General features: G+C 36.9%; 1 protein-coding gene across 1 annotated transcript in view; it reads right to left on the reverse strand.

Moving 5' to 3' along the window:
* Positions 1 to 1,747: 1,747 nt before the first annotated feature.
* Positions 1,748 to 25,335, reverse strand: part of CDKL5 (cyclin dependent kinase like 5) — a 124,301-nt gene continuing 100,713 nt past the window's right edge. The window contains exons 12-18 of the mRNA XM_030957525.1: positions 22,234 to 23,257; positions 18,747 to 18,852; positions 16,618 to 16,741; positions 9,229 to 9,331; positions 5,429 to 5,551; positions 4,212 to 4,331; positions 1,748 to 2,965 (exon numbers count right to left, since the gene is read on the reverse strand). Coding sequence (XP_030813385.1) covers positions 2,582 to 2,965; positions 4,212 to 4,331; positions 5,429 to 5,551; positions 9,229 to 9,331; positions 16,618 to 16,741; positions 18,747 to 18,852; positions 22,234 to 23,257 — 1,984 coding nt within the window. The 3' untranslated portion in view covers positions 1,748 to 2,581. The remainder of the gene's footprint in view (positions 2,966 to 4,211; positions 4,332 to 5,428; positions 5,552 to 9,228; positions 9,332 to 16,617; positions 16,742 to 18,746; positions 18,853 to 22,233; positions 23,258 to 25,335) is intronic.

Consider the following 25,335-nt stretch of genomic DNA (forward strand, 5'->3'; position numbering starts at 1 on the left):
TGTAGAGAGCAGTGAGGTCCCTCTGAGATTCCCTTTTCCAGACCAAACAGCCCCAGCTCCCTCAGCCACTCTCGTAAGACTTGTGCTCCAGGCCCTTCCCCAGCTCTGTTGCTATAAAAGAGACATTCAAACTGCACTGCCTAGAGCCCCACTCTCTCAGGCAGTGCTTTTGTGAGGGATTTCAGTGGCATCAGCCCATTTCAAAGCAGGGCTAAAAGGGCTCACGTAGCTGTGACCAAGCAATGAATCTAACAGAGACTGCTAAAATAAGCTGCTAAACTCTGACAGGGACAACAAGTAAATATCACAATATCTTTCCTGGATGCCCACTGAACTTAAAAAAAACTGAATACCCTTTCATGTCTATTGTATTTATATATGCTATATATATGATATATCAATACAGTGCATATATCATATATAAAGAGATATTATGTATCATATCTAGCTATAGAAAAATCACATGCATATTTCTTGCAGGCAATTGACAAAGGAAGAATTCCTATTTTTTAATTTTTCAAATTTAGTAGACTTATTTTTAGTCCTGAACAAAACTGATATAACATCCTTCCACACTGTTCTTTCTGACAACAATTTTTACAGTAGTGGTGCCGAATTTGCTGTTGTTAGAACTTTGGTATGACTCGAGGTACTGAACAGCATGTCCAGTTTGCATTGTTATCCAAGTTGGAAGTTCAGCTTTTACTGCCTGGCTGCTTCTGTTAACTTCATTTATGGCGAAATCATTCCATTTACATTCAGGTTAATCTCTTTTTGGAAAAGACAGTGTATTTGCAAGTACAGGTGTCTTACAAAGACAGCATCTAGAAAACAAAGTATGCTGCAGAGTAATGAGGGAGTGGAACTAATGTGTTTAAAAAGGAAAGATTGTATTGTTCTGACACTACAGGCCTGGCTCTCCTCTTATTGCACAAAGTTTAGACTGGCATAACTCTTTTGACTCCTGCTGGCTCACCTCTGATTTACTTTACTGGTAGCAACAGAGGAATCAGGGTGTGTATTTGCTACACGTGACATTCACCAAGGTAAAGGCAGTTTTAACTGTGTTGTACAGGAGACTGGAGCCCAAGATCTAGTATTTTGCTGAGACTGGTAGCTGAACTGGGTATGGGAATATTTGGATAGTAAGACCTAAGGAGAAGTCAAGTTGCATGGCAACCTTCTCCCTCAATATCCAAATATCAGATTTGTAGCTTTAAATATATCCTGAAATGTAATAAAAAGTGCAAGAGTAGTTTAAATTCTAATACAGTGTTTATCTTATTAGTTAATAGATTGCTAGAGATGTAAAATACACATATGCATAAAAGCTTATACCATGATCTGCAGTGCCATGCTATGCTTAAGTGTCAAAGTTTTGCATTTCACTTGCAATTCATGCTGTGTTTCTTTGGTTTTCACCCCTGCTATTAAGTGGAAGAGCACCTGCTTTTGCTTGTAGTAATGGGGCACTTTATCTCTTTAGAAGAAACAAAAATTTGGTACTGGGGCTCTGTGCTCTTGATGCAGATGCAGAAATCCCATTAATATTACTAGGAAAGCTAAGGACAGGGGAGAACATACCACATTTAGATTACTGTACAGTTCTGCAGTCTCTTACATTTAGCCAATACTTCCAACAAAACAGCCCATAATAAAGCTTGGAATCAAATTTTGTCTTTTGTTTGTTATCAATAATGCCTATAATACTGGGCTCTCATAGCCAAGCAAGATCCATACTGTTACAGTCACGTTTATATCCACATTCAGCTTCCTTTTATTAGAAGTATAATACTGCACTTTATATCACAAATGTATAAAAAATATGGCAGATAGTGTCATAACAATACTTTTCTTTTAAATGAGTATATTTAAAAAACAGACAGTTATTTTCCATTTATATATATATATTTATATATAGAATAAAATACTCCTGATGCAATATATAAATGTTACTGTTAGTTTTTTATAGAAACTACTGTAGCTGTTGCACTGCTTCACAATGTTTCAAACAGCTCAAAATAACTTTACATTATAACATAAAAGATATGATTATAACAGTACGATATTAGGTCATCATAAATAAATATTACAAATCCTATCAAATATGGAAGTTTAAAAAACAAATTTAAGACATACAATTTAACTTTAAACCCTTAACAGGGATACACTTTTATCACATAAACCCCACTGTTTTAACTAGGCAGCAAAAAATGTAGTAAGGGCATAGGCCTAGACAATGTTTTCACCCTTTTAAGTGCCAATACATACCAGAAGTCTCCCAGCTTTCAGACAGAGATGTGCACTAAGCTGGAATGTAAATGAGAGAAAATGACAACGCATTTTTCTCCCTGACCGGCACACTCTGCCTGGCGTCCAGTGACATTTCTGATGACTGGAAATTCATAGTTCCACTCGTGCTCCTGTAAATCCCTGACTCTCTCGTGGTGCTGAACAGCATCGCTCCACACGCACATATTGCACACCTGTATACAGCTGAAAATGCAGTCTTACCATCACCAGAGCACCACCGCTCCCCTATGCTGATCTCACCCCTACGCTGGTCTCTTTGTGGGTGCCCCTACAAGGCCGTCTCTTTGAGATCGTTCAGGTTGGGCATGCGCGCGCGGTTGGCGCGGCCGTAGCTGTGCCCGTTCTGGCCGCCCTTGGCCGGCAGCTGGTCCGAGTAGGGGGGCCCGTCGCTCCCGGCCCGGTTCACGGGGGACACGTGCCAGGTGGGCTCCAGCTGGCTGGGGATCTGCAGCGTGGGCCGGCTCTTCGCCGGCGCCTCTGGCCGCACGCTGCTGCTGCCGCTGCTGGAGCTCTGGCTCATGGGATGGATCCGCACTTCGGGAAAAGAGGCTTTGGCTGGCTGGCTGGGTAAGGGCTGGAAGCGGGGCTCGCCAGCCACAGGGTGGTTTGAAGAGAGGTGTAAGAGCTTCCGAAGAGATTTTAAGGGCTGGCTCTGAAAGACACGCAGAAAAACTGCATCACACCAGACCTCCCATGAAAAAGCTGCACTATCCTAAACTGAACATCTTAAACTTTATGGGATTTCTTCACTTTTAGTTCATATTTGTTTGATATATTTCATTCCAAGCTATGACTACACACCTGAGAAAATGTCTTCTCATCACAGTCCAATCTATCAGCTACCTGAAAAGATGGAACCTTTTCTCCCTCAGAAAAAAACTGCTCCTGTCAATGATTTTATCCTTGTTTCATTTGAAAATGCAGGCATAGACAACTGCATTAGCTGTCCATCTGTCTGCTATTAACTTAAGAACCTCAGCCACATTTTATGAGGAACAGATTTCAGAAATACAAGTCCTTAAAAATGTTGTGAACATAAATTAGGGGTTGGAGTGAGTCTTGAGTAACCATCTGCACTGAAAGGAGGTCTGGCAGAACTCAGAAGTTACATATTTTGTTTGCTGGCAGCTGGGTGATAGGCAGCTCCAGTCTCCCACAGCTCCTTTCACTGGTGCGCAGGTTGAAGGTGAATGGTGATAAGGGGTTACTGAAAATGGGTAGCAAAAGCTGGGGAAGTCTGAGTTCACAAAGTAGTATGAAAGCAGTCTTGTTAAATTCCACAGCTCACACAGCAACTTGTTTCTTCAAACACTGCAGCTGCAACAAACCCTCTTCAGTTTCCAATGTGACAACAATGGAGCATGGCACTGACACTCCCTCCCAAACACTGCCCACTGAGCTGGTTTTAGAACTGGAGAAAATGAAGTTGCACTAATGCAGTGCTCTGCTCCAAAAATGTAGCCTGCTGAAACTGCAGTCTGTGCCAGCCACACTGTAACATGGTCTGGATGCTTTGGTGACCACATCAAGTATCAAACTCTGCTGAGCAGCAGCCAACCCTCAAGAGTCACCATTCCTTACAGAGCTGACTTGAGGGCTTTTGTACAGCACTGCATCGCTACCATGGACATGCACTGAAACACTGTTTGCCTATAATACAAAAACATGAGCAATATTTCAAAGGGCTCAAAGACTGACACAGGACATTTAATCTCTCTTTTCCTTGTCATTCATGTCCATATTTTAAAAAAATTATGCAGGACTGCAGGTACATCCAGTGAGCAAGGAACTAGAAAGCTGGGAAATAATGTCAAATGCAATTCTTCTATTCACCAGAGAAAAAAATGTCAAGATGTATCAGTGATATTAATATATAGGGAATTGATAAGGCCACTTACATGAGGCTGGATTTCTGTCATCTTCTCAGGATGCCAATCCTTCTGCCTGCTGCTCTGGTGATTGGAAGAATGAATGGCTTTCTGTAATGCTAAGAGATCCTGACCTTCCGTATTAGGCATCTGCAACAAAATATTAAATACTGGTCTCCTAGCATTTTCTTAAGAATAGCTGTAAATAATTTCCCACAGTTAATTACAGAAAAAAGTGAAGCCCATTACTGCAGCAGAATTGCAATGACCTCTCAATTATTCTCCCCATAGTAAGAGCAAGTGGCTGTGGACATCATGCAGATTTGCTCTACCCTTAGCCCTTAAAGCATTCACATGCTGTTAGTGTTATTTGCTGTAAGAAAGAGCAGTTAAACAAGGCATCAAAAATAAAATTTAAACCAAAATATTGTTGAGCCTGATCTTCATTTAAAAAGCATTCCATACTGCAGTTAAGACCATGGATCAGTTCCATAAATTTGCTCCAGAGTGAAGCAGACCAAAATCCCTCTAAACTGATCTCTTGACTGACATCACAAAACCAAGAGCTTTCTCTATTCGCATCTTCTCCTCCACAAGTATCCCAAACTAAAGCAAAAATTTAAGAAACAGCTGAAACTTTATGGCAGAAAGATAATTTAAAACTTAGATGTAGCTTTTTATCTCATTTCAAGAATTCTAAGTAAAAAGAGGACAGCCAAAATGTAATCTATTTTTAATGCAAGCTGTCTTTTATCATGAACAATTAGGACAAACAAAAATACAACAGACACATGAGCTAAAGTTCTTTCCAGATAATCCATTGTTAGTATTTGATTTATTTAAATTTATATATAAAGGAGTGGTTTGTAAAAAATTATGTATTTACAATATAGTTATAAACCAAACCAGGTTAATTTTTTTCCTGAATGAAACATAATGAGACAGTTTAATTTTAAACATACACAATTTCACAACTATTTCCCTTCCTTAGTCTTACTCCCAAGGCTCATTCTCTCTGGAACTGTGTATGTTACATTTTCACTATATCAAATACTACCAAAATTTTTTCTAGGCACAATCTGTTTCAACAAAACTGCTGATTTTACTTAAATTTATTGAACTGGCCCAAGATACTTAACTGGCATGAAGAGGAAGTGATACCATGAAAATAAACCACATGCTGCTGTAGTCAGTAAAACAAATTTACTGGAGCATTTTACAGTGTTACTGTACTTAAAAATTAATACCATTGGTAGAGTGACTACAGGAAGTTTTTTCAAAGAAGAACTATGCTTTAAATTATTCTTTGAATTAAAAAGAGGAAAGAGGGATTTCTTGATGCTTGGATTCTCGCCGTTGGTTGAGTCTGTCTGCAATATAAGACACAAAAACTAAATGCATAATATTTCAATCCAAGAGATCTGCCCCTTACTAAATTAACTTTTTTTTTGGTAATTCAACAATACATGTTATCAGGCCTATAATTTGCTTTTGGAAAATACAATAATGATTGAAAAAAGCCTATGGAACAAATTCAAGCAATTCAGTGCATAGAAAGCATGTAAAAAAAAGATCAGAACACCTATTTTTATATCCATGTTCATTAGGAATACAGAATGAGTTTATTTTAAAGGCTTTTGGAAATATCTGGTAGCTCTTGTTGACTTTACTGAGCTTTGAATTAAATCCTGTAACTCTGGCAATCATTTGTATTTCTGATAATGACTTAAAGCACGACATTTCTTATTTTTATATAAAGAATTAAAGATCCACTAACAATAATAGGAGATGGTTTCAGAATGAGCAGTTGATAGTTACATTTGGGGAAAAAAAAGCCTTCTATTTTTAACTTGCAATAAGAGCTAAGGCTCCAAGATGAATTATTTCAGTTCTAACATAAATGTGCCATTAGCAGCTTCACGTATAGCTACAAGTACACTGGCTGGTTTATTTTAATTTATGGAGCACAACCACAGAGCTTACCCGTAGATGAATAAACAACAAACAGAACTATAAGGTACTAGAATTATAAATGGGTCTATTTCTCCCCTGCTCAGGTGCAAACAAGCATAGGACACATATATAGTGCCTTGCATTTTCCTGTCTATCAGAAGAAATATTTATTATGGAATAGAATTATTATATGACTAAATACAATGACAACTGCACTACCAAAAGCACGGGCTTTCAAACAGCTTTCCCAGCTTCTAGATTCCATCCAAGTTAATGAGAATCAATAATTAGCATAGCTTATGTCCAGGAACTTTATGGTCAGAAGCATTTCCTGTTTCAAACTCAGTAAATTAAAAGGGAATGAAAGCACTGCTAAGAGAAATGCTCACCTGAAACTGCTTTTTCCAAAGCAGGTAATTTCTTCAGACCCATAGCTTGAATTAAGTGCCAAAATCTGCAAAGCTCAGGCTCCTCTGAAGATAGTGCCTACTGACACTGTGCATAACCCTCATGGATATCAAATTGTTTGGTGGCAAATGACATAAAACTGTGATTCTAACAATCCTCAAAACCTTTTGCTACACTACTAAAACACTTCAAATGATGAAAAGGAGAATGGATAAGAACAGTTTTGCAAAAACAATACTGCAAAGAATTCCCATAACAGGCAGTAACAATTGCTAACCCACGAGGTACTGCACCTGGAGAACTCTAGGGAGAATGATTCATGGGAGCAACCTGCAGGAAGAAGTGTCAGGAACTGGGATCAATTCTAGGCTGTTAGATATTTTGAGAATGATATTACTAAGATGTCATCAATCCAATTTCAGGTATCTTTTACAACTTCTGTGATGATGATCACCAGCAAAATGGGAATTGCCCAAGGATATCAGAAGTAAATCACAGCTAGCTACCATGTGCTTCCTAGCTCTGTGACAGTCCCCAGGTCTAATTTGTTATTTCTTGCTAAAAGTCTGTATTTGAGCTAATAACTGGAATTTCATACTTGTAGGACTCTACATGAATTGTAGGTCTCAGAAAAAAACCCTTGGGTAGTAACAAGCTGTCTATTAAGACTTTTAATAGGAATTCATAGAAAACATTGTATGTGTAATTGAAGAGCTAATACTACAGTGCTGTGAACAACTTTTACTACTAACACCAAATCTGGTGCTGAATTGAAGGCAGTAATTTTGTTTTGTGCTGGAAGATCCTCAAGACTGTCCCAGTGTTTGTCAGGTAGATGTCTTCAACTAAGAGATGAAGAGCAACAAAGACCAGAGTCTGAGCCAGACACTTTTACACACTTGCAGCCTATGCCTAGATACTGTCCTGGCACTCAGATGTAAACAGAAATGAAAGGAGGTTTTTCTGGCTCTGGTTTGATCCAAAACTCAGGTTGATCTCAGCAAGTTTCTACCTGAGGGTGAAAGAGTTGTATCACTATATTATTTCACTAATTTATTCATCTTTTTGTGAGATTCCACCTCTAAGTAGCAAACGCAGTTTTTTCCCTTCTCTCTCTCTCTTCTATTCCTCTCTACCCCTCTTTTTAGAAGTGAGAAGAAACAGGAATAAGGATTTATATATAAATCTGCGTTAGCTTGTAATCAGTGATGGTTTTGGTAGCTATAGATCAAGGAGTTTTTGATTTAGGTGTTTTGTAAATGCCAGATTTTGAGAGGCAACACAATCCAGTATGTATTTCTTTCACACAGTTTGATGTGGAGGTAATCAATACACCATCTTTCAGCTGAGCTATTGCAGTGTTGTCTGCCACTATGTCTGCATGGCTGGAATCAGAGTAGAGTACAGCAATGAAAATTTAACATGTTTTTTTTTTCCCTTGGAAATGCATCACTGGAACCAATGGCCTTAGGTGTTATCCTCACATGGACATTTTGGTATCAAACAGTCCCAGAGCTGTAATGTAGACATTTATTTCAGTTGTTTAATACAAATTATCATATTTGAGCTGCATACAGGTATGAGGGTGAACAAGTTCAGAAGGAGAGGTAGATGTCATTGCTGTAAATCCCACCCAGCAGGAAGGTGAGGTGCATTTCTGAGTGCTAATTAATACACAGATGTACATGTTCCACACAGTTCAAAGAAATTTTAAAAAACCCAAAACAACAAAAAGCCTGATAATCACTCCTCTCTCCAAATTTTCAACAGATCAGCCCTCTACCAACTCTCAATCCTATCACCTCACACCTTGACAATAAATATTTTCATTAAGTCATCCCCTTTGCCAGGAGTAAGCATGATTTACTCAATTCTGAGAATCTTCAAAACTCTAACTACATTTACACTTACAGGAACATTACAATTTTAAATGTTTTACTGTTTCCAGAGCTGTCATTTAAGAATGAGATTATGTTTAGGTTACTTCAGTTATTAGGGATATCTTTATTATAAATACTTGTGAAATGTTAGTATACCACTACTTTCTGATAAAAGAAAGTCCTTTCTCCCTCCCCAAAACTTTATGAAAATGTAAAAAAGTATGAGACACCAAAGACTTATAGCTACAATCCATTTCCTCAGCAAAACATGAAACACTTAAGAATGGTTAAGACTCATCATCCTTATTCCAGTCATGGAATGCAGCAGGAAGACAGAGGCTGTTACCAAGGCACTTGCATGAAAAAGACTGGAAAGAATTCTCATTTGTTACAGTCTCATTTTCTCTGTATGGGTGCCTGAAACTATTCAAGCTCTGGGGACACACAACAATGAAGTTACTATTCTTGGAATGGTATCACCATATCCTGAAAAAGAATTTGTTGCAATATCATCTTAAAACTTGCCTCAAAACTGGCTCTCAAAGGGTCTGAATGAAAACAAAGGTGTAAGTTTGGATTTCTTCACTTTCTAGTCCTAATAAGGGAAGAAATATCTGAAAAGGCAGAAAAATCAACCCTGAACAAAAGAAGAATCTGATTTTCATATAGTGAGGAGAGAAAGTAAAAGAAGTGAATATACATGTAATAATAAATAATACAAAGGCATTGTACTAATCTAGCATACTAAAATGGTATAATTCAAAATGAATAAAAGAATACTTCTACTAGAAATGCTGCATACTTACATTTTGAGATTTCTTCTTTTTCTTTTTTATTGCCCTGAAAAAACCTTGCTTTTCTTTCTCCTTGAGCTGTTCTGAGTGACTGTTAAGGTTTTCAGGACTTTTCCTAAATATGAAATAAGGTATTGTAAGAGAAATTTTATTATGGTATTACTTTGTAAATTCTGTGTAATACTGAGATCTGATGCCAAAGAATGTAAATTATTGATTAAAGTAAAAAAATACTTAAAGTTTTAGCATTCATTGGTTCCAGGGTTACTACACAAATACCAGATAAGAGTTATTACAAGGGATAGGAGGTACACAGTGTTAGGGTAAAATGATTAGTTCAAACCAATGAATAGTTTTATTTAGGGAAAAGGAAAGCATGCATGTGTTCTTTTAAGCCAGAATTTAATACTCAAATCAAAATATCACACATGAGGTCTTTTAGGAAAATGAAAAGCATATCTGAGAGAACATACAAATCAAAGCACAGGTCCAGTTTATCCATTGCTTGCTGGAGAAGCAGGAGTTGCAAAGTTGGCCAGAGAGAACCACTTTCAACTGCACTTCCTGACCCTTGCTGACACGGCTCCAAATCTATCATCAGGGAAGCTGGGGATCTACTGTTGTCCATTTCAACTTAAAACCTTCCATTAGTTTGCTATGCATGAGGCAGTGCTGGCAAAAGGAGGTGACCCAAAAATGGAACAGGTGACTTGCCTGAAGACTGAATTTCTGCCTTTTAACTCTTAACTTACATGTCAGAAGCAACTACAGCTGATAAATAACACATTACTTTCAATATACACAGTATACCATGTATGCAAAGTACTTATATAGGGTAAAAAGATGGTTTACAAGGACAGTGGTGAGACATAACTGATTGCACTTCTAGTGCCCTTTAAAATAGCTTGAAAATTGAAAATGGTGCAGGAAAGCATCACAGAAATATTTTCAGAGATTTCAATCTCTTTAGTGTGTTAAAAAACACACCCAAACCAGCTCAAATATTTTGTTTTCTTGATCATGACGCACAGCTACATATCCAGAAAGAAATTACAGAATACTAGAAAATCTTGGAACTAACAGGCAAAGATATTACAAGAACAAGTAGGTGGATGATGTAGCCTAAGTCATATTAGAAATAAGGCACTGATTTTCACAATAACATCATTAACTGCCAGAACAAGCTCCTTAGTGAAGTGCATTTCCCATCTTTGACATTTCAAATCAGGACCTAATACTTATCTGGGAGAAACACAGCCAACAGGCCTGGATCCCAGAGGATGGACAACACTTCATAGCAACTAACATACAGAAATTCATACTGGGTCATTTAATAGTCCTTTTTCACACTTAAATTGCATTTAAAAAAAGAAAAAAGATTCCACTGTCTTGATGGAAAACCTAAAGCAAAGCCACTGTTTTAAGGGCTCTGCATGACAAACAGGAGCAGCTTTTCTTGGAGCAACTGTAATGTAGCAACATTTAACTGTCTAATATAGTTGTCACTGGCTTCTAATTCTGGCTTTAAATGCTATGCTATCAGCTGGTGATTCAGCTGCTACTACATGCCAGGCTGACTTTTTTTTCCCCCAAATAAATGTGAAAAACATAATTGGGGTAGGATTCACTGGAGTCATCCTCCTTGTTGATAAAACCATCTTCACTCTGATAGGTGGTATCAGTTCTTCAATTTCTACACAAAACCACCTCAAGCTTGAAATGTTACCTGGCTCTAAATATAAATGCATGCAGTGTATAAATCCTGTAATAAAGTGCAACTATTCATTAAGAGAATGGTCTTCGCAAAAAGATTCATAGGCAGAAAGTATGGTAGAAATTTTCCTAATTTAAATTTTTGAGAACTTATATCTAGATGCAGGAATTACATTCAGGTGTATGACAATATATATTTCATGTGGACATTACAACACCACTACAGGGAAAAAAACTTTGGTTTAATGTAATTTTTATACTTATAACAGGTATTTTAAATATACTGGATTGCTAAGGCCTGTTGCTATCACATCCCTGTATTTGGTACTACTGTAAGTAGTGTGACAGGTGTAAGGCATTGTTATACAAGTCACTTAAAGCACCAAGGAGAAAGCCAAAGAGTAAAGACTACTTATTACATTCAGTGAACTCAGGAGTCTGACATAACACAGAACACCTGCTGAATTATTTACTAAATGATTTTTACTTGATTTGTTGGAAAAGTTGGAGAAAACCATATACCCCAAGTATCCTGCTTGTACTCAGTCATGTAAATGGGGTTAAGAATCTGAGCCTTTCCCCAAAGGAGCTCCTGTGCATCCACAGCTGCAAGCATATCCCAAACCATAGTCCCAATGCAAATTATCAACCCAATGATTGCTGTCCACTGTGGAACCAGTGTCAGATCATAAGCAAGATCACAGGAGCTTATTTTATCCTTTAAAATTTTTCAATGTCTTGCTATAGCTTTTCTATTACAAAGTCTATTCCAAATGGAGATGCTGTATTTTAACAGGTGAAGTTAATCTTCAGAGCGAAGCCTGGAACAATTTTTGCCATACTTTTAGACAGAGATTCACTCAAGCGTGATTCTTTTCTTTGGCCCAGTGAACCTGGATGAGAAAACTGCTCTCCACAGCAGCTGAGCATAGAGGAGAGAAATGAAATTCTGCACCATCATTTCCTCTTTATGGCTACAGTGACCAGAGAGAATTGGAAAATAAGGGGCTAAGAACTGCTCATTTTCAATTGCTGCTTACCCAAAAGCCAGTGGTTTTATACTGAATGGTTTATGTCATTAACTCCTATGACTCATATTGCAGTACAGTTGTCTGAAAAAGCATTGACCTTGAAAAGCAACTGCTTCAAAACACATGCTCATTATGTGAAGAGAGTGAACATATATAGCATTATAGCAGGAAGCTTCAACACCAGGATTTTGTACTGAGTAAAAATAGAGCAGAACATTTTGATCGATGATGAAACACTGGGATAATTTAGGCATCCCAAAAGATGATTTTCAGATAATGGACAGTGCAGGAAAAAAATTAGGATTATCAAAAAAATCTGTAGAGTCACACAACACTAAACTCTTACAACATACTGCAATTATCTTGTTATTTTGCATAAAGCTTCAGCTCTTGAAAGCAAACACTTCCACCAGAGTCTTCTTTGTGCTGTCTGTTTTAGGAACAAGTAGGAGTAGCCCTGGAGAAGAGCCTCCACTCAGAGAGCTCATTCTCAAGCAGAAACCAAAGGCAAAATGTGCTGTGCTTTGTTATTTTATCTTTGTGTACCTTTTGCATGCTTAGGACATATAATGCAGAACACATTGTTTATTCTGGTCTGAAACACTTGGAAAAGGCATAAGTACAAACAGAAATTCTGTGATTATCACTTCTATTTATTACCCCTGGTAGGAAAGGTATCCAGCTTCATGCAGGTGCAATGAGGTGCAGCAGCAAACATGCATGTGGCAAGCAAGCTGAGGTGCTTTCACATTAGCTAAAAAGAAAAAATAGGAAGCATGTTGCATTCATGCTGCCATAGAGAGATTTGTATTGCAGACAGCTCTTTTCGGGAGGCAATTGCTCATGCTTGTTTTAGTTATTCTTCAGCAACCCTAATCTCAGCAGGCACCTGGCTTGGAAAGTCTCATGTACTACTCCCTTTACGGATCCAAACACAATTAGTGAGTAAGGTTTTTGTCTAATGAAGGAGTTACTGACATAGCAGAACTTTTCTTTGAAGATAAATGACAAACACTAACTCTCCAAGTTACCTTTTAGTTTTAGTCAAAGTAACACCCTTAAGGGGCAGTCACACAGTTACCATTCAGCAAAGGCAAGAAAATGTCAGAAACAAATGAAAACAATTCAAATAGATAGTTCAAGATAAGAATCTCAATCCCACAAACTGAAACCCACAGTAAAAGGTCATGGTCTAAAAGTCTGGCATTGAAAGCTTAAAATCAAAAGATCAAATCTGAACTCTGTTTGGAGCTGCAATTTTTTTATCATGCGGAAAAGGAGGATTTATTAATTGGAATAAACACCAGATCTATTATCTCATATACAGAATACCATTCAGAATTTGCAATTTCCTGATTTTTTTTACAAATTCCATTAAAGAACTGGAAAATATTTGTAATGCAGCAACAGTCATGCTGCACACACTGCTGAACATGCCCTAAGTAATTTGCTCAGATGCTGGTAACCTTTTACTTTCAGGAATAGGAAGTATGACTATAATGTTACACTGACACTGACACAGCAATATAAAAGTCAGTCATGTCCTGTTTACAAAAAACCTTATTCTGGAACCATGAAACTTGATAGTGGATAAAGTTTTAAGTTTTTTACCCTTGTAAGAATGATTTTTTTTTCTTTTCTTGAATGACAGAGATTTTGTGTATGTTTATATATATAATATACATATAAAAATAGTAATATTATTAATAGAGTTCCTCTTTTTTATTATTTTTGCAGAAATGTATCACTTATGCTTGAGAAGATATGACAAGCTACTTGTCATAGCATGACTACATTTGTATGGACATAAAAGGTCTAAACAAAAATGCTTTCCTGAAGCCCCCAGATATCTTGTAAGCAGTCAATGCAAACACTTCCAATATGATGTGAGATACACTACTGCATGTTGGAATTAATCCTAAAGAGATATTTAGAACTATGACAGTGGTAAAGATAATTCAGGCCAATGTTCTGGACCACTGGCAGAGTAAAATTAAATATCTTGCCTATAACTACTGAATTTGCCCAGCTCAGGACAAAGCTTGTATGAGTAGAAGAGAATAAAACATTTATTCTTGTATCAATAAAAAAATTGAGCAAGTTCAAGGTCATTTACAGGAAATTAAACTGTAGCAAAGAAAAGAATTTCTAGAAGGATAAAAAATTTGCCTTTTTTCAAATCAAGTTGCCGGAAGTTCAGAAATGATCTAGTAATTTAAGAGTAAAATCTGATGACAAAAGTCAAGTTTATAATATCTTTATTTTAAAAGGCAGGACAGTGGGGACAGAGCAGAAAAATGCACACAAAGACAGGGGAACATCTGTGACAATTCAGTCTAGCAAACATTCACAGAATCTTTGACAGAAGAAAGGCAACACAGAGCAATAGTATGAGAAGCAATATTTTACAGTAGTGGCAAGTCCAGGTGGAATACATGTCACTCATAATTCGAGATGAATTGTCATGTACCAGTTAGGTATGTTATTTAAACATCAAATATTTACTTCATCATAAAATTGATGTAAGCAGAATCACATTCCATTAGAGCTTTCAACATTTTCATAAGCATTTACACAACTTCTATACAGAAAATTAGAGGAACACAGACTCTTCACTACTCAGGAATTGGGTTAAGCTGCATTTATGGCACAGAACAATTTTGCAACATTAGACCATTGCCAGGACAACTTGAACAGAGTTAGCAGGTAGAGCTGGGCAGGAAACATTTCAGGAAAATAGGGAGTAGGAAAAGAAAAGATAATGGTAAGCATATGCCAAAATAGCAGTAACTTGGTGTTGCAGCTACTGCTATTTCTTCCATTTCATAAGAAGAAATGCTTATTCTTCTGTGGATTCTTCTCTCAAAGGAGCTGTTCCACTTTGTGAAAATATTTGAGTACTTTGGAGCAAGGACTTAAATCTAACTGTCTCAAAGTTAATGAAGGGCCTTTTTCACAAGGCCATATTCAGCACCTCTGTGGTCCTTTCACTGTTTTAACAAGATGAAACAGCTTCAAGAGAATACATTGAGGGAACCAGACAATGTCCTTCATAATAACCTCTAACTTCTGGTTTAGGGCATTCACTTGTTAGATCTAAGATCTTGGTTCAAGCCTCTGGTTTAAATAACAAAGACCCTGCACTCAAGTTCTTCACATTCTAAAAAATAATGCTGCCTCCAAAATATTTGTTATTTTGAGAGTATCTCTGGTTTTGACTGGCAATTCCATCCTGGAGGTGAAGAATCTTCACAATAAAAGGTTAGTGGTTATCAGTCACTCCCCTCAAAAAGTTTTGGTTTTTGGTAATTTGGCATTATAAACAAAAAAAGTACTTCATAAAAAATATTCCCAACCAGCTCTAATAACACACACTATTTTTTTCAGTTCAGAGTTAAAATAACATTATATTGCTGAATGATATATAAAGCAAAACAAGATTCCAGGTGTCTTATGTTATATGCAAGATAGAAAGATCCAGGTATGAAGGAAAATGTAAAATGGTAAAAGGGTTCAAGAGCAGGAATAAATACCTTCTTTAGCCACACAAGTCACAACATAAGTACCACCGTTTTATATAAATGACCGCTTTCCTCAGCTAATTCCAGAAAATGGATGTAGGTGGAGCTACTGAAGGACAGGAAGCAGACTCTAGTGAATCAGAGCAGGTGAGAAGGGTTCTGGAGTAAACATCTTCTATTACTGACATAGGTATAACACCTGAACACAAGCTGTCCACCACCCACCACCCCCCTTTCTCTTTAAGTACATAATTCTCTGGTTATTTGTGTGAAAACACATTAAGTCAACAAACCACTGAAACAGTTTAGATAGCATGACTTCATGGCCTTTTCAGAGAGAAGTGTTTCAGAGAGTGGTATAAAGCATAGCTGAACCATGCAAATGTATGCAGCCCATTCCTCTCACCAATCCTGTGAGCTCCATCTGCTTATTTTTATTCAATATTCTTTATTGTGATTTTAAAAAGTATAAGACTAAGAGTATTCTAAGCCAAACTCTTTTAAGAGAAACAAAACTATTTCCCTTTGAGTCCTGCAAAGCTATGTATATGCTGTCATTTTATTAGCATAATTAAGGTGCTCTATGTTATATAATGGAGCCATGTGATGCTTTTAATCTTTTAAAATCAATATACACCATTAAGATGTCACTTAATCCATTTTCCCATAGAATGTATTAATTTCCTTCTGTGTATAAACAAAGTGAGCAGCGGTACCCATTGTAGGGTGAAAATATTCTTCATTAATATAGTACTTTATATATGGAAACATGCATTTTGATATTTTTTCCACCTGTATAACAATTCATGCTTCTGGAATCCACAAATTTCTATATATACTACACACACAAGCACTTTGTACTATCTTTACCTAAAGACTAATAGCGGGAAAAAATTGTGAAGGATTGGACAAAACTATATCAACTTTAATGCATTCATGTTATGGGTGCAATGCAGGATTCCTTGCTGCTCAACAGGGGACAGAAAACATGCCATGCTCTGCTGCTATAGCTGGAGGAAGCAACTAAGCACATGGACAATTGCAAATCTTGAGAAAAGCGTGAGGTTTTTGTCCCTCCTGTTAAAACCACATTTTTTCCTGCCATTCTCTACACACGTGTGCACATTACAACTCACCAGGTGTCAAAGGTGGTTTGTCTCTTGGGGTGGTTTGTCACCGTGGTGCTGTCTGCTGGTAACACCGAGGCTCTGTTGGACACATTGTTTTCTATGTAGGTACTCTCTGGACGTGGAGATGGAACTGAACAGGGGAACAGCAAACAATGTACACTGAGCTCTGCCAAAAATCCCAGCTCCCACTTCTCTGCTCCCTCTCTGCCTCTTACAGTGGCAGGAGAGCAAAGACACAGTTGTGTTTTGTGTATGATTGAAAAGAAAGCTGATTTTTGTGATCCTTGTAGGGTAATATTGGTTACAAAATGAGGCCATCATCAGAACTTGGGTAAATTGTTATTAGGTTTGAGAACACTTCTATTGGTAGGGAGCTCTAAGTGTGATTGATATTTAAAAATAGGAAAGAGAATAAGATGTTGCAATCCTGTTACTAAAGACATGAAATACTACAGTTTACATTTGGTCTTCACTTTAGACCTTAAAAAAAGTAGCACCCATCTTGAAAAAAAAATTTGATTTTTGATGTAACTAAGAGATAATGCACTAAAAATTAAAACATCAAAATTAGATATTACGTATTTTTCAAACAGACTTACTGTGCTTTTGAAAATACACAACTATATACAGATCTAGAACATAAATTTATTAGAATTATGAATATTACTAGAAATACCTGCACTGGATTAAAAATTGACCAGACACTAGTTGGAACATTAATGCAGCGTCACATTACACAATTTATCAAAAGAGCATCTGTAAGGTTTTGTTTTGTTCAAGCTGTAACACAAAAGTATATGCTAATAAATACTGCTCTAATACAAAGGTTAAATTTATATAAATAAGGATTTACCCATTTCACAGTAACTTGCATATACTACTATCACCAGTTTTGCATATACTATTATCAAAGTATTATTTTAAATATAATATCATCTTCCCAAAGCAATAATTAAGTCCATTTAAAATATATTTGTTTGATAAAGTTGAAGAGGAAAACCCCTCTTTTTTTATAACAAGGAATTGAATAAATCCCAGCTCTGCAGTTTCTTTAGCACATGACTTATGAAAGTCATTCTTCTTTGAACTTTTGTTTCACTATATATAAAAAAAGAAGGATAACCCATGTACATTTTTAGGAGCTTTTTATGGATTAATGAAGGCAATTCAGGACTGAGACTTCTCAAGCATCCTCTGTTGCATTTGCAACACAAACACTCAAAAGCATCACTCAAAACAGTACAAGCTTTAATTCTGCTCACAGGTTTTAATATTGCAGTGGGACACTGGCAAGGATTGTCAGATTTTAATGTGTCCAAATCAGGTCATCAGCCAAGTGATCAACCTGAAGAGGATCAGAGGGAGATTTGTGACTCTGCTTACGGTTATTAAGTGACTCATAAGCGAATTTCAGCTGATTGGGACTTCTTAAGGTTCAGGGGAGCCCCACAAGCCTCCTAACACTTGCAGGGCAGTAATTAGCCTCTTATCATCTTTTCAAAACAATTACCCAGGTTTAGCCATGAGGCAGCTGCTCAGAAACCACCATCTTTTGTGTGCCATAACAGAACAGTATCTATTTGTGGGTGTCCATACACAGACCTGTTTTATTACTTATTCTGAACTGGAATTATCTAAGTGTGCTCTTGGCTTGTAGGAAACCCTGATCTTTAGTAAGTCTTAACAAAAGAAATGCCACAGGTTTCAAGCCATAAAAGCTAGAGTTACACTTCCATGTAACACAGTGTCTGAAACACATCAGTAAGTATGTCTATGTGCTACAGGTGCATAGGTATAAATAGAGTCTTTATAAGAATTGAAAATAGAAATTTAAAATATTAATTGCCTACTTTGGTAATATAAATTTTGTTCATTTTGCCCTGATAAATTATATTCTGCTTTACAAGGTACTGCAGTGGATGTACTTTCCAATTAAAGGGAGCTATCATTTACAAATAAACAATAGGGTACCAATGCAGTTCCTGCAAACTCACCCTCTGAAAGCTGAGTAACAATTATTTTTCCAATAAGCCTTTGTAGTTGTTCATGTTAATTCTCTGTATCAATTTCTAGTACTTAATTTATATTCCATGCTAAAATTCTGGATTAAATTGGAAGATCCACCATGAAATTACCTCTGTAAAAGCTGCCAACTCTTCTCGGAACAGGGTCATTATACAGAATTCTATTCTCCTTAGTAGATGCTCCATCTTCTGTGTGTGGATCATGATATGCTCCACCCTATGCAAAAGAACAATAATCTTTTTAAAATGAAAGACTGTAAACTGGTTTTCAGTTTTTAACCAATATACATGAGCAAGAAAACTCCAAATTCACCATACAATTTTCCTTTCATATTATTAATAAGTGCAAATATCAAATCACAGACAATGTAATCAATAATTACTTGGTTTTGCTGCTTGCTTGCTTCTTTCCAAAATGACAAAAATGGCATTAACAAAATTTCACCTCTAAGTTGTAATTTTAAAGACATGAATCTGATTTCAGGCCCTCAGAATTTCAACCTGAATGAAACACAGCTGTAACACCTCTGGAGGAATCTTTTACTGGAGGCTTGTTAAATTAATTTCTGATGGAATCTGGTCACTCTGCTACTGGCAAACATTAAAAAGCAGATAGGAATGCATCTAATTTGAGATAATTGCAATACCAAAGCACTATCATAGCATATCATATCATATCATCTCTTGTCTCTTAATATCATTACCTACAGGTACCAATAATCACAAAATCTACTGTATGCAAAATAATAGAAAGTCTCTGAACTAAGAAATCTGTAGGCAAATTTCTTCAGTCACCCAGGATAGCTAAAAGCATTTCATTACCTCTAATTTATTCTATTTTCCTGAAAACAGTACTGGAAGTACTTCAAGTAACAGTTAGTGAGCCAGTAGAAACATTATGCACATAATTAGCCACCAAATATGACTTAACCCCACTCTTAAATGAATCAGAAACTACAATTTTTCCCTCAGTATGGACTGACCACATGAAACTTAATGCTCTCTCAAAGTCCCCTTAGGAAACTACTGAAACCCCTGTACTAACTGAAATCTAGAATGTACAAGAAGGACAAAGGTTAAAAAGCAAAGCCACAAAAAAACCTAATCAAAACTAAAAACTGGGATTTCAATTCCCTGCACAAGTGATTTCCAAAATCTACTTTGCTTTTTGTGGATGAAGTTCTGGTCTCACTCTCTCAGAGAAAACAAACCTTGAAACTGAAGCCAGAACTGCAGCTAAAACAATGCTTCAAATCCCAGCTGGATTCTTCTAAAATTTACCAGAGGCTGAAGCATTTGACTAAATTACTACTTGTATTAGATACCCTTTTTTAATCAGCAGTTAAGTTTCAAATATGAGACAGTAATAGCAACTTGCATTTGATTTTTTTCTGCTTAACCCTTTCCGTGTACATTTAATTTAAATGTAAAAAAAAACAAACCCTTAAAACAAAACTGTTGTGTTGAGACTTGAAAAGTCCTAAAACTAAGACTAGATGAGAGTTTTTTCTTGATTTTTTTCTAAAATAAGATTTAAAGCTTGGCAAAAAAAGAATGTTTTTCTGCAAAAAGCCTTGGTAGAGCTAAAAAGAAAATCAATGAGAAACTAGAAACATGGAAGTGAGGAAACTTCACCAAAGATGAGCAGAGAAAAAAAACCTAGGGGAACTGATCAGAAAAAATAAATATGAAAACAGTAAAGAATCTATGAGAATACACATTATTAATGAGTTTTTAGTTCACTAATCCTGAAGGGAGCGAAGTTTTCTGACTCCTGATGCACAAAGTAGAAAAGGGGGGGGAAATGAGGATAGGAAGAAGCCAAAGAATGACTTCTTTGTGAAAATGCCTTCATGAGGCATAAGAAGATTGACAATTTGATTTGTTACTGAGAGGCGTATAAACAAATAAAAACCAGCTCTGTGAATTCACAGACTTAGCATCCATTTCAGAAAAGTCATTTTCCTTTCATACTTCTAATGGTTGAAATACAGATTTAAAAGCATTAAGTGAAGGCTGAAGTTTTAAAAATACTGACCATAAGAGATAAAGTTCTTTATCTTGAATGAACAGACTTTCCAAAGCAAATGAAAATGAACAAAAACATAAGCATTACAATACATATCGATTTTCCTAATTAAAATAAAAATCTGTCAACCCATTTTCAATGACAAAGAATGATCCAATAAAAACAACTGGCCTCTAAATAGTACGAAATAAAATTAAAATGACTTCAAATTACTATCTGCTGCATAATGCAGAAAATGAACTGAAGAATACAAGGCAGTGTGACCTTTTATTATCAAAAACAGAAACACTGATATTACTGCCCTTCCAAATAATATCCTGAAGAATAAGTAACATTTAATTTGACTGAAATGAGAGAGACAGAAAAATAAGAACACAGGAAAAAACTGTTTTTGAAATGGAGCTGCTGTAATCTCTTCTAGGTAGCTTTTTAAAAATTATTATTCCATTGCACTTCTATTTTGATATTTTCTCATGTTTGATATACATAATCTTGAATGGAGGAGATGTGCAATGGATGAAAAAACATATTATGTCTTTTTTTCTCTGCCGGACTGAGGAGACAACCACTACCTGAAACTCTTCTTTTTATGGTACTCGTAGACTCCTATTAGGTCAGCTACACATATTTTTTAGTGAGCAGAGTATTTTAGTTTCTCATAGTAAACCATAATCTTTGGACATTAAATATTATTTGCAGCTTTTTAACTTTCTTCAAGTTGTCAACAAATCTGAACTAGATGTTCTCTCCTTAGAAGTCAGTTTATCACAGTGTAGGCATAGAGAAACAAACACTCATTTTTGTATTTGTCTCTTTTGTTAATAGAGAAATTTAAAGCTCTGAGAACAAATACAGTCATCTTTATATATCTGATGTGTAAAACATGAGATAATTCAGAAGTGTTGTGTAACAAATGTAAATCAACACCAGAACCAGCCTGTCCTCTCTCTTTAATTAATGCTCACAGAAAAACACAACCAGGTATCCACTGACAGTTACCACTGTGAGGAGTCAATTTACCAGTGGCCACTACAACATTAGATCTCTAGATTACACCAGCTACTTATCATACCAATCTAAAGAAATATTGCTAGTCTTGATATTTCTCTAGTAAATTAGGGTATTTCAGGAATAATAGCCTGCTATACCTGAATGAAACACTGGCTTCAAAAATTAACAACAGCATTTGTAACAGAAATACATATAGGAAAAGCTAAATAAAAACACAAATGAGAAAGATAATTAAGCAAAATGATACAGTAAAAATTACATCAGACCATGTAACCAAGGACTAAAAACAACTAATGAAATTTTAACTTTGGAGACGATTTTTCCATTCTCACATTTCAGTACTTTAAGATAATGGTTTTCATAGCCCATTTTTTAAAAGTACCTTGAAATATTCAGCCCTTCTGAAAAAAAGCCCCCAACAACATCTCCGTATTATACAAGACAAATAAATTAATAACTGCAAAGAAACAAACAGAAGACAGAAAGCAGGCCACTGCCCCACATGAGTTAAAAAGAGAAAGGTAAACCTTCAAGTAAGAGGCAATATTTTGGACTAACCCTATTAGAATCTTCTGTACAGTCTTCTCGTGATGAGCCAACAGACCTGGTGAGTGACTTATGCTGCACCTGTGGAGATAACAGTTGCAGGCTGTTTGCTCTGGCTGCCATCCCTTGCCCTACGCTTAAGCCACCCTCTGAGCCCTTTGACCTCACTCTGTCCCGGCTCACATACATAGAGTGTCTATGAGGGCGCTGCTGGGAAGAAAAAGGACTGGTATAACCTAGACCATAGGAAAAAGATTCATGTGGAGCAGACAGAGAGTGGGAATGGCTTCCATCCATGTGATCTGGCAGTTTTAACTCCTCCATTGTTTTGGAGTGTCTGGTTGGTGGCCTTCGGGTGTCCAGGGTGCCCTCGCTGCGGTTGTTCCTGGCCGATGGACTGAGCATAGTTCTGTTATCGCTGTGCCGGGGAGCGCTCGGACTGGTAGGAGAGTTCAGGTCCATACAGCTGGATGGAAAATACCTACTGGTGTTTGGTTCTGCAGCTTGGGCCCTGGCCTCAGAAAGGTTGCCCACGGATTTAGAGTCTGTCAGAACTCCATGGCTCTTGGATTTTGTCCGATAGGAGGGACTCTTAGAAGACTGTGGGATGGTGTCGATGTAGCTGTGGCGACTGTGCTTGTCGCCAGGCTGCAGCGTCCCAGTTTTGCTTTGAGAAGTTTCCATAAAGGAATGCCGGTTCTGCTGAGATCTGGTGTTAGACTTCAGGTACTTTGTGCCTGAACCATCAGAACTTTTGGTGTCCACATTAAAATCAAACTCTGTTTTTCCCTTTGGTTCCTTGGGGCTGAGAAGATGTGGCATGTTATTATTGGCTATATCCTTGTTGCCAGATCCAGGTGTGTTGCTTGGTTTTTTTGCGTGCATTGGACTAGGTGCAGGTCCAGGAAGGTTTCCATTTAAAAAGCTTTCATTTGCTGGAAGCCCCTCTTCTCTTGGCCCGCCAGCCCCTAGTGGCATATCCTTGCTGTTTGATCTGTGGTGTGACTGCAAAGCAGAACTTTTGCTGGCTTGATTTCTATATTAAAATGCATAAAGAAGCATTAATATATCAGATTACTTATTCATGTATTAATAACTTCAAAAAAGTACACCCATTTCAGTTGCCATTTAAAACCAAAAATTTAACTGCAGTAAGATCAAATATTGCCAACTAAGGCAGCAGAAGGTTCACTAAAATAACAGATTTGCAAGTGTTCGTACATAGTTGTTTCTGGTTATAATCTGATGGCAAACTCTGCTTTGGTTAATGATTTTGCTGACAAAAACCCTGAAGATATCAAATCTAATAATAGAAGTTCCATCATATATTTGCCCATTTATGCATGTGTGTATGATGTGAGTACATCGCTAAGTGAAGCACTGCATTATAAAAATTAGCTGCATATCAATGGAAAAAATCTTAAATACACCTGGTATATCAAAGGAAGGTAGAACAATCATGTATGTCAGCACTGTCAAAAAGCCCTGATACAATCAATGCTCCAGGCTATCTTGTGTATTCCTGGTTTGGAGGAGGAGGGGAGAGGAAAGGAGGGGAAAAGATGGGGTGAGCCTGAGCTAGCCCTGGAACACCAAACCCAAAGCCAGGTCTACCACAGGAAGACAGTTTTTGTGGAACTTGGCACTATCACAGCTTTTGGTACATTAACTCATTCCAAAGCTGCAGCTGAAAGGCTCTGCAACCAGACTGACTTGGTGCAGAGCTACTTGGTTGTGTCCTTATCCTCTACTCTATTTCCTAGCTCTTCTGGTTTTGGGACTACAGGACTGAGATATGAGTTGGCTCTGCAATACCCAAGACTGATTTTTTTTGAGCAGGATTTATTATCTCAGGTTTTCTGGCATTAAACCAGTTCAGCTTCTGGATTTAGGCTGGCACTGCAATAGCCAAGACTGAACAGTACTGGAGCTGTGTTTGTTTGCCTTCATGGACCTAGGCAGGCTATGAGCAATTAACTTATTTCTGCAATTAACTTATTTCTATGATGTAACTCAGATATATTACTGAGGGTTGAAGTGAGAGCTCACTGTACTTTTGTTGATCTTTTTGTTAATTATAATTGGATAATGCTAGCTGTTTATATACCTAGGATTTTTGTATTAATCACTTCCAGTGGTCTCAATCTATTTCATTACACTTCCTAAAACTCAAACAATTTTAATGCTGGTTTAAAATATTTTTCTGTTAACAGCAAGTACATTTTTGAAAACTTCAGAGATAGAGGAACCTAGTATTTTCACTAGGCAAGCCTTTTGGACAAGTTTCCAGTGGATGTAGGTCTTTCTTTCTGCTGCCATATGTCTAATGGTAAAACTTCTACTCTAAGCATCTGTAAAGGCAGCTAAAACTTTTTGGTGTCTATCTTTGCAAAGTATAGATTGTGAATGTCATCCCAAGTCTTAAAATAGAGGAGCAATTTTTTGAATCTCACAGGATAAGCTAAAGAAAAACATGGCCAGGATTAAAAGCCTGCATATAGAATATTAAAATATTCTGCATACTTCAGAGGGTGACCTTTATGAATGCATTTATCAGAGCAATAACAAGAAGCTTTTTGTACTGAAGTATTTCATCTGGCAGTAAACCTGGTTCACTGAGGTATGAAAATTATGTGGCTTCTCTCAAGCTATGTGGGTCCAGCAAGGGAGTCACTGAGCAAACATATCCTGCTATGAGTCTGAGGACAAATAGACGAGACATGATCCACAACTGCAACTGTAGACAAAATTCTGTTCATCTCCAATTTGGAATGTGATCAATGTGCACAATTTTCAGGACATTTAGCTGCTACAAGTCTGTGTGAACTTTAAGCTTTTAAATATCAAAATCTTGGACAGATTTGTACATATACAGCAGTGGTAGCATTCCAAAGAAAAGAGCATTCCTTTGGAATCTTGGGCACCTTCCAAGCCATAAAATTCCTATTGTTCAAGAAAAAGGCTAACATTTTTTTAAGGTGGATCAGCCAATTATTTTTCTTTGTCATACACAGAAATGGCTTCAACATTGTCTCTTTTTTTTTTAAGACACATGAAGCCTGATGCAGAAAGTAAGCAAAAATTTCAGCTTGTGTAGCTGTAAATACTCTGTCT

Source organism: Camarhynchus parvulus, chromosome 1 (assembly GCF_901933205.1).
Source record: "Camarhynchus parvulus chromosome 1, STF_HiC, whole genome shotgun sequence".
NCBI classification, from domain to species: Eukaryota; Metazoa; Chordata; class Aves; order Passeriformes; family Thraupidae; genus Camarhynchus; species Camarhynchus parvulus.